The following is a 14,884-nucleotide window of genomic DNA, read 5'->3' on the forward strand; positions in this document are numbered from 1 at the left end:
TGCAATGGCAGAGGAAATACCAGCAAAACAGTGTGCATGACAGAATACACTGGCTGTGCAGGCATGGCATCACCCAATAATAAATCTCAACGAGTTTGCACTAGCAGACCTCACTATAATGTATGGCAGCCATGAAACTACCTGCATTTTGGTGTACCAAGAACATGCAGTTCTGCAGTGTTAACAAAGCAAGATGACTTCAAATAAAGTGCAGAACATGCAGCACTCTAAACAAGTGAGAGTATGCAGCTTTAGATTGCTTGGAATAACCGTTACAAAGGCTTTGAATTCTGTACCATCTCATCAAAAAACTTATAACTGCATACTCTTCCTAAAGAAAAAAAATGGTCTGTCCTTTTGCCCACAAGACCTAAGCAATAAGGCGATGTACTCGGATGTGGTCGATGATGGACACGTAACATAATGGTGATGTGTAAAAGGTGATAATCACTGGTTTGGTAAAAGAACTAAGGAGAGAATTAGGGAGGACGAATTTGCCATTTAATAGCTTGCAAAACACATTAGGAAACTGGGGTACACATTTAAGAAGTGTGCGGGCTCACGCACAAGTAGACAGTTTCTGAGAGAGAGAAAGAGATTTCTTAAGAAACCACCTATGATTTTTTTCTCTCTGCTATGCAATGTAAAGCTAGCTTACACTTTACCACACGGATTCCCCTTAATTTGCTTTATGTGAATGGAATCGAAAAATGAATGCTGACATGCTTTAGAGCTTCAGCTTGCCTCAAAGAGATTTGCTGCAGTAAAAAAATTAGTTAAATGACTAAATATTAGCATACAGCAACTAAGTTAAGTCTAACCTGGATAAAGTTCCTCTGATCCTTCTCTATGGTCACTGTTCTCTAAAAAAAGATAATTATAGTATTTAATAAAACGTACATAAAGTTTTATTCACTTTTATTCTTGTTATCGATAATCATGATTTTTTAACTAGAAAATATCTTGCTAGTTATTTTTAGATAACACCCAGGCCTATTACATCCTAACTTGTACAAATGCATAATGGGCATCATACTGGTGAACTGCATTGTGGTTCAGCAAGCAACTCCATTGCTTGGACCAGAAGACCTGACAATGGTGGTGAAACTCCAATTTACTAGCCACAGTTCACTCCAAACCATACAAGATGATTTTGTTTTTATGGTATATGATATCTACAGTTTTCAATGACATCCAAAAAAGTGAATACTTGTATGTTGAGATTTTAAGCTATGGAATCACTTCCTACTGTGAAAAATACTAAATGATCTCTTTTACTATAAGACCTTAGATATAACGCATCTAATTAAGATCCTACATCAAGCACTCCTACCAATTTATTAAAGCAGTTTTTGTTCAACAGCACTGGCCTTCATAGCAAATCTTTATCTAATGCACAAATGAAATGAAAACCTGCATCCACAGTGGGATACTAGTGAATCCCAGCATGGGATGCAGGGCCAGTCAGTTTTGTGTCAGTTCTCCACTGACACAATTAATGCACCAAAAAGCATCTAAAGCCATTGATCTCTTCAGTTAATTTACTCGATGATGAAGCTGTAGGATCAGGCAACACACTTACAGGTACATGTTTCTGTAGATTGCACACAACTCAAGTTTTCTTGCTTGGACCCATACACTCACAAAACAAAGCTCCATACCCAGGACTCAAGACCCATTTAAAGCAGCATTCCACTGATTTTTTAAATTTTTCTGCACAAGTCAGTGTTTCAAATGTACAACCCCAATTCCAATGAAGTTGCAACGTTGTGTAAAACAGAAATAAAAACAGAATATGATGATTTGCAAATCCTTTTCAACCTATATTCAATTGAATACACTACAAAGACAAGATATTTAATGTTCAAACAGATAAACTTTATTGTTTTTTGCAAATATTCACTCATTTTGAATTTGATGCCTGCAACACGTTCCAAAGAAGTTGGGACAGGGGCATGTTTACCACTGTGTTACATCACCTTTCGTTTTAACAACACTCAATAAGCATTTGGGAACTGAGGACACTAATTGTTGAAGCTTTGTAGGTGGAATTCTTTCCCATTCTTGCTTGATGTACAACTTCAGTTGCTCAACAGTCCGGGGTCTCTGTTGTCATATTTTGCGCTTTATAATGCGCCACAGGTTATCAATGGGAGACAGGTCTGGACTGCAGGCAGGCCAGTCTAGTGCCCACACTCTTTTACTACGAAGCCACACTGTTGTAACACGTGCAGAATGTGGCTTGGCATCGTCTTGCTGAAATAAGCAGGGATGTCCCTGAAAAAGATGTTGCTTGGATGGCAGCATATGTTGCTCCAAAACCTGTATGTACCTTTCAGCATTAATGGTGCCTTCACAGATGTGCAAGTTACCCATGCCATGGGCACTAACACACCCCCACACCATCAGAGATGCTGGCTTTTGAACTTTGCACTGATAACAATCCGGACAGTCCTTTTCCTCTTTGGCCCGGAGAACACGACGTCCATGATTTCCAAAAACAATATGAAATGTGGACTCATCAGACCACAGGACACTTTTCCACTTTGCGTCAGTCCATCTCAGATGAGCTCGGGCGCAGAGAAGCCGGCGGTGTTTCTGGGTGTTGTTGATATATGGCTTTCACTTTGCATGGCAGAGTTTTAACTTGCACTTGTAGATGGAGTGACGAACTGTGTTCACTGACAATGGTTTTCTGAAGTGTTCCTGAGCCCATGTGGTAATATCCCTTACAGAATGATGTCGGTTTTTAATGCAGTGCCTCCTGAGGGATTGAAGGTCACGGGCATTCAATGTTGGTTTTCTGCCTTGCCGCTTACTTGCAGAGATTTCTCCAGATTCTCTGAATCTTCTGATGATATTATGGACGGTAGATGATGAAATGCCTAAATTCCTTGCAATTGCACATTGAGAAACGTTGTTCTTAAACTGTTGGACTATTTGCTCACAAAGTTGTTTACAAAGTGGTGAACCTCGCACCATCCTTGCTTGTGAACGACTGAGCCTTTCCGGGATGCTCCCTTTATACCCAATCATGACACTCACCTGTGGAATGTTCCAAACAGGCGGGTTTTTTTTTAGCATTCCTCAACTTTCCCAGTCTTTTGTTGCCCCTGTCCCAACTTCTTTGCAACGTGTTGCAGGCATCAAATTCAAAATGAGTGAATATTTGCAAAAAACAACAAAGTTTATCCGTTTGAACTTTAAATATCTTGTCTTTGTAGTGTATTCAATTGAATATAGGTTTAAAAGTATTTTGTAACAAGGAACAAGGTAGTGGACGCATGTGCAGAGGTAAGTGACTTTCAGTGAGGGCAAAACCAAAATCAGGGTCATCGAGCCAATACGGATAGATTGTGTGTCAGACATGATATAAACCAGAAACAACCAACAACACAGATTCAAACAAAGCAACCAAACACAGACCGATACAACAAACAAAGACCAGCAAACACTACGGCCAAACACAGGGCTTAAATAACAACGGGTAACGAGGGACAGGTGAACACAATCAGGGGTGGAGTAATCAAACAGGGGGCAGGACTTAAACCAAAACAAACGCACATGGACAAACCAAAACAAAAAGGCACATGGAGTGGGAGGAGCCAATCGTGACAGATTTGCAAATCATTGTATTCTGTTTTTATTTCTGTTTTACACAACGTCCTAACTTCATTGGAATTGGGGTTGTAAATGCAGTAATTCAGAGTGGTTTGATGTGAAATGGTTCATTTGTAGAAACTCAGATGTTCTTTACAGTGACAGTGATAGGAACCAAGGGTCGCCATGTCTACAACACAAATACAGCCATTTTGTTTACAATCCAAAACCACCAGCGAACATGTATCTTCTGTGCTGTAATGTTGAAGGTAATGTTGATGACAGTAAATTAGCGGTCAAGCTGAAAAAAAAATGTTTTCTCTGGAGACTACTACTGCAATAAGCCACAAGAGGCCATGCCTTACTGTGATTTTATCCTAAATTTTAACCTAAAACCCCCTTCCCTTTGATAAAATCATAGTAACACACAGCCTAAGTGGCTTATTGCAAAACAGTGACCAACATAAAATATAATACATAATAATAATCAACATGAAGCATTTCACCAAGAAACGTGGTTCCTTTAGAGTATGATACTGCTGACAAGCAACCATGGACTTCTGAATGAGAAGAAGATTGTTCGGTCACCCATCAACATATACTGCGGTCATTTCATGAACTTTTTAACTTCTGTCATATAATACTCAACATATCATAGCATAGCACTGTTTAATGCAAAAACCTTCATTTACAAGTACTTTTTGTGTCTTTCAAACAATCACCATGAGTCTTACACAGCACCAATCCAACAGTTCCACTCTTCTTATGCTGGGGTTGCCGCTAATAATTTCCTGCTCCCTACATAGTGCACTACATAGGCATTTAAATATTGGTTCCTGCACCCCAACAGTGCAAAATATAGCTAGGAAATAGGCATTTTGGATTCAGCCACATCCACACTTGACAAACAGTGCACTATTTTGCTAAACTAGAAATTTCAAAAATTGATACAGCACACCATTTAGGGAATACAGAGCCGTTTGAGATTACGCCTGGATTTGATGCTACTTCTGACTGAAACACAGAGATCTGAAGTGTATAAGCCATTCAAGTCACATTCTTTAGGCTTTTAAACTGATGTTTTAAAGAAAATCTTATCATAAGTACTTTAATTTAAGCATGTTTAGAGTTTAGCATGTTTGCTATCTTTTAGCCTGTTAGTGATCTGACCAGTCTGGTTCTAGTTAAGAAACTAATCCATTAACAGCACAAACATTTTTTACAGAGCAGTAAAACAGAGTTTTGTTGTTGTGAGGCAGTCACAGGTGTGCTCATTTTGTGTATTTTGCCATGGCTTCGAAAGCATCCCAGCCAGTGAGATTTTAGGACAGGAACTATCAGTTTTATCATTTTTCATAGAACACTCTTCTTGTATCCTTCCACCATGGATGGAGCAAAATAAACTGAGTAAAATGTGATTTAGGCCAAAAAAGTAATCATTAAACTTCTGTAAAACAATGTCTCAAACATCAGGCAGTGTATTCATAACCACCGTAATCACTTTATGAGGAGGCTTTTAGAGGTGGACGCCTGTCTCCTATCACCAGCATGCAGACATTTGGAAAAATCACTGGAGGTCCCCTTTAAAGTCTCACCACAGGTGACCAGAAACTAACTAGCCAATTGTAAGACGCAGGGTACCAGAGAAGGCCAGCGTGGGAGGCGGTGCCAGTCAGAATACGGGTGGGGAAAAAAGTCTTTCTCCTGCCCTTTTTGCACCACTGCACCAGTATATAAATTCCTCCAGCCAAATCGCAACGTTGGACTGCACCGCAAGAGCAAAGATCCTCCAACGACTGACTAGCAAATAAGACACAAATAAGAAGATGCTTAAGAACGTGTTTGGAAAGATCACGACTCTGTTCATTTGCACGCAAGTAGGTAAATATTAGGCATAGTCGCTGATGCTGACTCTTGAGCGTTTCCTTAAAAGTGATTTCACGCGTTTGGTTCCCTCTAGGTGGCGCTGTGCTCCGTGGCGCGAGCGCGCTGCCCAGCAGTCTGCAGCTGCCCCGAGGAACCGGCTGCGTGCCCCCCCGGCGTGCAGCCTGTCCTGGACGACTGCGCGTGCTGCATCGTGTGCGCGAGGCAGCTCGGAGAGCCCTGTTCCCAGCGCGCGCCGTGCGATGACCATCAGGGTCTCCGCTGCGATCGCAAGAGCAGAGTGTGTGTAGGTGAGTGCGCGTGGATTTATCACTTTGTGGGGACTGCTTGACTCCCAGGTGTTTTTTTACTGTGGAGTTACACATTCGCGCTAAACTGCAGCCTTTACTAGTAAAACTAACAGTCCAGATTCTGCTTTTGGTTCGTGGTGTTAAAGTCTGATTAAGGTGTCCAGTTTTATCCGCAAAGGGCCGGCGTGAAAGTTTTCATTACCACACAGCAGGATCAAAGCCGGTTAGCGGTTTAGGACTGAGCTTGTTTGGAATGACAGCCTAAACAACACGGGCCCTTTATTTACATGACTGGGCAATCCTGGGTTTAATGTAACGTTAGCACAGCAGCGTAGATAACGTAGAATGCAGGGGAAGCATGGACATATTTACATTTGCACTTCAAATGTAGAATAACTGTATTTAGTTTTACGTGCATCTGAATGGTTTTCTTTTAAAAGGCGTTTACCTGTAACACTGCCCTGTTGTGCCCAAAGCGCCTCGTGTTAATTAACTGAGTTATCTGAGGTGTCCAGTATTTCTGTCAAATATTTTAGCCTTCGTCTCGGTTCATAAGACAACGTTACTGATATCATCAGTTTGGGTGAAGTCACAGCTCATACATAGGTTAGCTTACTGTATAACAAACACAACGGTTGCATGACAACGCAGTAAGACTAGAAATGTAACGTTAGCTCATATCCATCCATCCATCCATCCATTTTCTAAGCCGCTTCTCCGTCAGGGTCGCGGGGGGGTGCTGGAGCCTATCCCAGCAGTCTTCGGGCGGAAGGCAGGATACACCCTGGACAGGTCGCCAGTCCATCGCAGGGCAGACAGACAGTCACTCACACACTCACACCTAGGGGCAATTTAGCATGTCCAATTGGCCTGACTGCATGTCTTTGGACTGTGGGAGGAAACTGGAGAACCCGGAGGAAACCCACGCAGACGAGGGGAGACGTTAGCTCATAAATATCATAAATAGTGTGTGCAGGTGGACTAACAATGTGTCCAACTCATCTCATCTTTACTTGAACTGTGTAAGTAAATATATTTGAGGTGATTTAGAATCAAAATATCCGGCCTATAATTTCATATGAGGGGTTACCTAGTTATAAATATACGCAGTTCACTGGTCAGGTTGTCAAACCTGCTCCTAAAACACAGGTAATGCCAACACTCAAACGTAAGGCGGACTAACGTTAGATATTACCGAGCTATAACCTAAATAAGCTAAAGCGGCGTTCGAGTGGTGTCAGAAACTGGGAAATACCATTATAAATAGCGCTCGAACGACCCGGGACTCTAGATGTGGACCCGGGATTACGAGATGTGACATAACTAGGTTATAACACGACCTTTGTTAGGTTAGTTATGCTAACATTTTGTGGAAACGTATCGGATGCGCTTTTATGCTATTTAACACAGCAAAGAGAAAAAAAACAGGATATGTTTTACCAGGATATGTGAAGTGGGCGTATTTATGAAAAATCACCCGAACTTCTTTCGCGAACTGCTAACTAGTTAACCACCTGGTATACACAACCTTACGAAGAGCAGCAGAACGCAGCATAATTTACCCCCCATATTACCTGAGAGTTGCTCGTTATTACACAAATTTACCACTTCTATTATCTAAGTTGCTCGTTATTACGCTAATTTACACTCCTTCAAAGACCCGGAATGTACATCCTCTTCTTTCAGCGTCAATCCGCCTGGTTAAGGATCTGTTCTAATGGTATTCGGTTACGTTAGCTTAGCTAGGTTAGGCCGCTCGCCTGGCTAACGAGGAAATCCGTATAAATTTACGTTGCTCAGTCACAAAAGTTGATCTGAGCTTAAGAGGATTATCACAGTTAGCAGTACTTAGGTTAGCTAATCCAGACACGCTGTTATAGGTCTGATAATATGCTTCAGAATAAACAGCAACTAGACATGTTTTCCTCACCTCCGCTATTCAGGCGTAGTGGGACAAACGACCGTTGGTTGTGGTGTCTCGCGCTGCACCGTTGAGATTTCCGTTAAGTTTTGAAATTTGAAATGAGTTAGATTGCGCGCGCATGTGTAGCCGAGGCGCCGAGTAGACCACATTAGCTCACATTAAATGAAGAGGCTGAAGCACTTTATTAAATAAATATGTGTACGGAACACCTCACAAAGACGGCGAAATGTCTGCCTAATCATAACATACTTTCAATACTGATAATAGCGTATCATTTCTGTGACCATGCTAAATGGGTCTATACCTATTTATCACCTCTAGCCTTTATTTTCAGTGCAAACCAATTTAAGTTCAGTTTGCTGGCAATAAGCTTCTCTCTGTCAGTATATCCATCCATTCACTATCTTCCGCAGCATCCTAAGCAATGAGGCCCAGACCTCCCTTTCCCCAGCCACTTCCACTAGCTCCCCGGGGGGGATTCCGAGGCGCTCCCAGGCCAGCCGGGCAATATAGTCATGCCAGCGTGTCCTGGGTCTTCCCCGGGTTCTCCTCCCAGGTGGACTTGCCTGTGACACCTCCTGAGGGTCCAGGCGTCCAGGAGGCATCCTATCCAGATGCCCGAACCACCTCAGCTGGTTCCTCTCTACGTGGAGAAGCAGCAGCTCTACTCCGAATCCCTCCTGTATGACCGAACTTCTCACCCTGTCTCTAAGGGAGAGTCCAGACACCCTGCGGAGGAAACTCATTTTGGCCGCTTGTATTCGCAATCTCGTTCTTTCGGTCATTACCCAAAGCTCATGACCATAGGTGAGGGTGGGAACGTAGATCGATCAGTAAATCGAGAGCCTTGCCTTATGGCTCAGCTCTTTCTTTACCACAACAGACCGGTAAAGAATCCGCATCACTGCTGACCCAGCACCAATCCGCCTGTCAATCTCCCGCTCCTTTTTACCATCACTCGTGAACAAGACCCCGAGATACTTAAACTCCTCCACTTGAGGCAAGAGCTTAGAAACTTAGCTTGGAAACTGGCTCCGTCAGTATAGGTTACCCTTATTATGACTCCTTAGAAATATACATTACAAAAAGCCACACTGTTACTCAACTATACATAGTAACGACCCTCACATTTTGGCTATCCAAACAGCTCATAAGGGAGACTCCTGTGTATTGGATGGTGCTGTCTACCAGAATGGAGAGACCTTCTTCCCGAGCTGCAGCTATCAGTGCATGTGTAGGGAGGGCTACATCGCCTGCGTACCACGCTGTAACCTAGAAGTGATGCTCCCAGGGCCTGACTGTCCTCATCCACAGAAGGTCCAAATCCCAGGAGAATGCTGCGAGAAGTGGGTGTGTGAGCCTCAGGCCGAAGCCACTGTCCTGGGTGGCTTTGCCATGGCAGGTGAGTAGCGCTCTTTACATTACACACACCTTGTTACATTGTAAGACACAACTAGGCAAGAGGATAAGTAAACAAATCACTTTAAACAACATCCAGTGTGTTTCTGGGCTTTCAACGTTCACACACATCTATGTAACCCAGTCATCACGTGCTAGGAGCATATCGAAATCAAATCTGGTATGAAGTATTACTGGCTTCTTATAGTTTTTTCATATTTGAGTTTGTGATGTTTGGTCTTCTTGAGTAAGCCTTGGACCCTGTGTTGTTCTGAATTTTAGCATACAGGCAGGAGGAGACGGTGGGTTTCGACCAGTGGGACCCCAGTGTAAACTGTATTGAACAGATCACAGAGTGGAGTGCCTGCTCAAAAACATGTGGCATGGGTGTCTCCACTAGGGTGACCAATAAAAACCAGCGCTGTGAAATGGTGAAACAGAGCCGGCTGTGCATGGTCCGGCCCTGTGATGATCTGAAGGAGCAGAGAGCCAAGCAGGTAGGCCAGCGCCTGTCAGTGCATATATCCACTTCAAATTTACACTCATAATATTTGTTGACTTTGTACTTATAAATATTGTAGCTTTCAAGAAATGTTTTGGCATGTGTTCTTATGTGTTCTCCAGCATTTATTGCATGTTTCATCAGACTGGCTAGGCCAGTGAAGCATCTTTTCTTTTTCAGAAAGCAGTCTTTATTTTGGCTCAGTGTTTGGCGATGTGCTCTTGTATGTCTTGAAATGTCTTCTCCACAGATTCAGTTTCTTGCTTGAAATTAAATAATCCTCTAATGCATCACAGAGCAAATTTCATGAGGATTTTTGGTAGCATTAATATCTGAAACTGGATTTATTTTTATATAACATTTACATATATAGATTGTTAGCACAGTGTCCGAATCCGTTTTCTATCAGTTTTGGTTTTGCTTGTAATACATGGTTTTTGTTCAGATTTATAAGTATAAATATATAAAGTCAATAGACAATGTGTGAAGTAGATATGTATACTGGAAGTATATTAGATATCAAAAAGTGTCTAGTAGGACAGAAATAGAAGCTTTTCAGGTCATCCATTTCAGATATTTGTGCCCTGACAAATAGAATATAGTTTGAAGTTGAGCTGTCAACAGTTTGCTTGTAAAAACTGACACAGAAGACAAGGTCACTTTATCCCAGTGTTAACTATTGTTACAATCTGATTGACTATGTGTTGATTTTATACTGTGTTACAGAGGATCTAATTAAGACTAATGACAAAGGCAGTCTAAACTTTAAATTAACTGTATAATTCTGTTTTACTGCAGCAAGGGAACAAGTGTCTTAAGACCAAGAAGAGTACGAAAGCTGTCCACTTTACCTTCAAGAACTGTACTAGCATTCAGGCCTTCCAGCCTCGCTTCTGCAGCCTGTGCGCTGACGGCCGATGCTGCACACCTCATAAAACCAGAACAGCTCAGGTGAAGTTCCAATGCCAGAACAACAGAGTGGTCAAGAGGCCTGTGATGTTCATAAACACCTGTGTTTGCCACCACCACTGTCCACGAGACAACGCAGTCCAGCAACCTACTACTGACATTAACAACTACGGTCTTTATCTCTGAGAATGGGCTTCTTAGATGAGCACAAGTGCAGGTTAGATGAAGGCACTTACTCTTCAGAGTGCAACAACAGTAAAGACGGCTTATGCTGCACACGTAGGGTTTCCATATACTGACTCCCTTTGATAGTCCAGAGGGCTTTTTTACTGTATTCTTTTTTAATACGTTTCATCTATGGTCTTAACCTGATGAAATTACAAGCCCCTAGCAAACAGGAATGAGTTATGAGTATTCCGTCCGAAAGAAAAGGAGGAAAGCCTCAGGTTTAAAATTGTGCAAAACTGCACAACTTTGTACATCTTAAGCATCTCTTTGTAGTCATTTATCAGTCATTTATTGTCTCCTCCACCCCATCCATATAATCAGAGATTAGAACAGCAAAAATAAAACTGGTCCTACAGTTATATGATCAAATTAGTCCTTGCCAAATTTTGTTAACTAAAAACAACATATATATATATATTCTGCACATTTTAATGCACAGTTACTGTTTGTTTGCTGAATTTAATATATTGGGGAAAAAAATGAAAGCATATAATGTGGCCTGTGCAAAAGTTGTGGCATATTATATTTTTCAAATATGGTAAACTAAATAAGTGCACTGCATTTTATAGAAAATGCCATATTTAAGTTTGTTTGCTGTAAAGGATGTATTGACTTGTTTTCACTTCATCAAAATTCAACAAAATGACTGGGAGTGCTCAAACTTTTATGACTGTATGCCTGCGTTCCTTCTTTAAGGAGGTAAAAATCCTCGTAACAACTTCTGGGCTAAAGACTGCGTCCAGCAACGTCCCATAAATTCCTCTTGTGGACGGATGACCCCTCCCAGGCCCTGTGCTCAATAAGGGTGAAGCAAAGGGCCTCATGACAGAGAGTGTACAGTGTGTCTAAGGTCACAGGTCGCTCACAAAGCAAAGTGACATTCTCCTGTGGTCATATTTGTTTTTCACTGTGGTAAAAAGGGGGTCATTTTCTGTTAGAGGCCTTGCCTGAGCTAAATTAAATATGCATTTGATCATCTATCCCTTGGCATGTATAAATCTGATTCACTTTATTTGTTCACAGAATGTCTGTAGACAGTTATTGAATAGTTTGTGTATGTTGTACTCACTTGTGGTGTTACTTTGCTAACCCATGTGAATGAGAAATGTCTATAGTCCAATGTTTGTGTACGCTCACATGACCTGATGGAAATTTCACACAGCTTTTCCAGCATTGATCATGACCTGTATTGTTTTCAGTATGCGTTATTTCATAATAAACATGTATTTTTCTATACATTTTAAATGTATTTATTAACTTATTTAGTTTATTGAAGAAAAGGCCTCTATGGATACATTCACTTGGTATATTGGGGGCAGTCATTGGCTGGAGGTCAGGGAACTGGCCCTGTGACCGGAAGGTCGCCGGTTCGATCCCCAGAGCCGACAGCACATGACTGAGGTGTCCTTGAGCAAGACGCCTAACCCCCAACTGCTCCCCGGGCACTGCAGATTGGGCTGCCCACCGCTCCAGGCAAGTGTGCTCACTGCCCCCTAGTGTGTGTGTGCTCACTAGAGTGTATGTGGTGTTTCACTTCACGGATGGGTTAAATGCGGAGGTGAAATTTCCCCATTGTGGGACAAATAAGGGTCTCTTAATCTTATATTGGAATTTGCCAGAGCAGCCAGGGTCAGCAGTATTCTATTAACCCAGGAGCAGACAGAGGTTAAGTATCAAACTGGAGAGCTCGCTGATAATAGGCTTACTGCTCCTAGTATGCAGCAGGAGGCATTGTGGTGACTGTCCCCAACACAGCAAAACTTGGAATACCCTCACGCTTTCAAGAACTCCATGCCCCAATTCGAGAAAATGACAAACTATTCATACGCATGCTGTAGCACCACACTTGTCATTGATACCTATAAATATCACCATATATAAGTATCATCATACTGTGCTTTGTAATAGGGATTGACAAGCAGTGCATCTTACATGGACTTGTGGAGGACTTTGAGATGCATTTTCTCATTTCAACACAGACATTTGTGATGGTGAGGTCTAGTAGAGACAGGGTAAGGTGGTGGTGAATTCATTCAAACAGTATCCACAATATCCATATCAAGAGGAACTCAAAGGAGGCAGTGCATTTATACTCATCCTTCAATCAACTACAGTCTACACAAAACATATCCTAACCCTAACCAAAAGTGGCAGAAGTATACAAGTCCTTTACTTAAGTAAATAGTACTAGTACTCACTTAAAAAAAGCTCAAGTAAATTTGAAGTATGACTTCAAGTATGACTACTCAAGTAGAAGAATAAAAGTACATGCTGATAGATTAAGACTATAGACCCTGTCACTACACATAATTTCCTCTAAAACCTACCCAAACCAACACCACACATAATCTGCTCCAATAGCTACCTTAATCAACACTATATAATCTATACTATCTATACATATTTCCTCTTACTAAGATGCTACTTCCTACCATAAACATCAACACTGGATAATGGGAACAAAGTCACAGCAAGAAATAAAGATGCTACTCATGAGTGCGAATTTATACAAGAGACACGTTAAATTATTGTTCAGGCCAGAGGCGGCGATCCAGATAAAGTGACTGCTGCCATTGAGTCTTGATCTTAAGTGGTTGAGATAGTGATATGTTGCCACCATGTGGTTGCAGTAAGCTACTGCAAAACTGCATGAAATAGAATAGAATAGAATAGAATAGAATAGAATAGAATAGAATGCCTTTATTGTCACTATACACAGTACAATGAGATTAAAAGCAACTCCATCTCAGTGCAAACACACAATGTAAACAAATGACACAGAATAGAATGGGGAAGGGTTGTGCACAGTTCTATGCGTTTTGTATATATGTGTATATATGTATATGAAATAAATATAGAAACAAAATTAAAAACTATGTATTTACAAGATATAAATATGGAGATATTTACAGCTGTATTGTATGTCACTAAATATTGCACATATTCCAAAGAGATTAAGACAAATGTCAAAGTCAACACTTCAGAGCCGTAGGCTGTGTTCATGTATTCCTCTCATACATACATGAGGCTACATGACTGTTTATATTACCTCAAAATATCTGAGTCGATTTCCATTCTGCTGATGGAGCGATTAGTAGGGAGCTTGCAGAAAGATGATATTCAGTGGTTGAGCTTAATGTTTTACTGAGTACAGGCTCTGGTATGCCTGTAAAAGAAAGAAAGCACGTTCTCACTGCAGGAGGATCAAATGATATTGTAGCTGATATGGATCGCTCCTACGTCTTGTAAATTTCATGCCATTTCAGAACATTCACAATCGAATAATTGTGAGAATTAAAGGCTGCCGGGGTCAACTGAAAGCTTCAAACACAACCACAGCAACTAATCTAACCAACTATATTTTTTCATAATTCCTCAATTCTACTGAAGCCTAGAGAGGCCATGAGGTAGTCATACTTTTCTGGACTGTTGTCTTGAGTTATTATGATTCACTTGTCGTGCGATCTCAAGATAATAAAAGTTTTCTCAAGATAGCTCGAGAATATTGACGATCTTGAGATCACTAGAAAAAAACAGTGATGTGAAGAAAATGCTTTTGTTATGTTGAAATAAGTAAGTCGTGATCTCAGAATAAGAGTCAAGAAAACTGTAACTACCTAATGGCCTTCTCAACTTCCATACTGATCCTTGTCTATTGTTACAAGAACTGCATCTCCCACACAACCACAGACATAAGCTGTGTAGTGTAAGCACCGTGTGCTTTAGCCTTACATTTGACAATAGCAAAACAGTATACAAAAGAACATCGAGCAATGTTTTTGCTAGAATGCATCAACAGTTCATTGCAATGTAATCGCGAGGTCACATTCTTTGACCCTAGGTTATTTTTCTTTCTATGGTCAAAATATGCAACCGATCACAGATGTTACAACAACAAAACCTTGGGAATGATTGTGTTTCCTAATCAGGAAATGTTGATGGCAAACCTTCTATGCTGCTCTTCATTCCTTAAGCCAGTTGAGGTGTTTTTATAATGGAGATGGGATATGAGTTTCTTTCTGACTATGCAAAGCATGGAGCTTGTGGGGCAATCGGAGCAGAAACATGCAGGAGATGGTTGTGTTGTGCAAAAAAAACAAAAGAAAACATTTTTATATCTTTTGTTTAATACTACTGTAAAGCTATGCA

At 41.2% G+C, this 14,884-nt stretch overlaps 1 protein-coding gene across 1 annotated transcript; it reads left to right on the forward strand.

Annotated features, from left to right (window-relative positions):
- Window positions 1-5,345: 5,345 nt before the first annotated feature.
- ccn3 (cellular communication network factor 3) lies at window positions 5,346-11,971 on the forward strand. The gene is made up of 5 exons (XM_017700716.2): window positions 5,346-5,477; window positions 5,561-5,774; window positions 8,846-9,100; window positions 9,379-9,593; window positions 10,397-11,971. The coding sequence occupies exons 1-5, from the start codon at window positions 5,427-5,429 to the stop codon at window positions 10,691-10,693; spliced, it is 1,032 nt and encodes a 343-aa protein (XP_017556205.1). The 5' UTR covers window positions 5,346-5,426; the 3' UTR covers window positions 10,694-11,971.
- Window positions 11,972-14,884: the final 2,913 nt, after the last annotated feature.

The sequence above is a fragment of the Pygocentrus nattereri genome, chromosome 3 (assembly GCF_015220715.1).
Source record: "Pygocentrus nattereri isolate fPygNat1 chromosome 3, fPygNat1.pri, whole genome shotgun sequence".
Classification (NCBI taxonomy): Eukaryota; Metazoa; Chordata; class Actinopteri; order Characiformes; family Serrasalmidae; genus Pygocentrus; species Pygocentrus nattereri.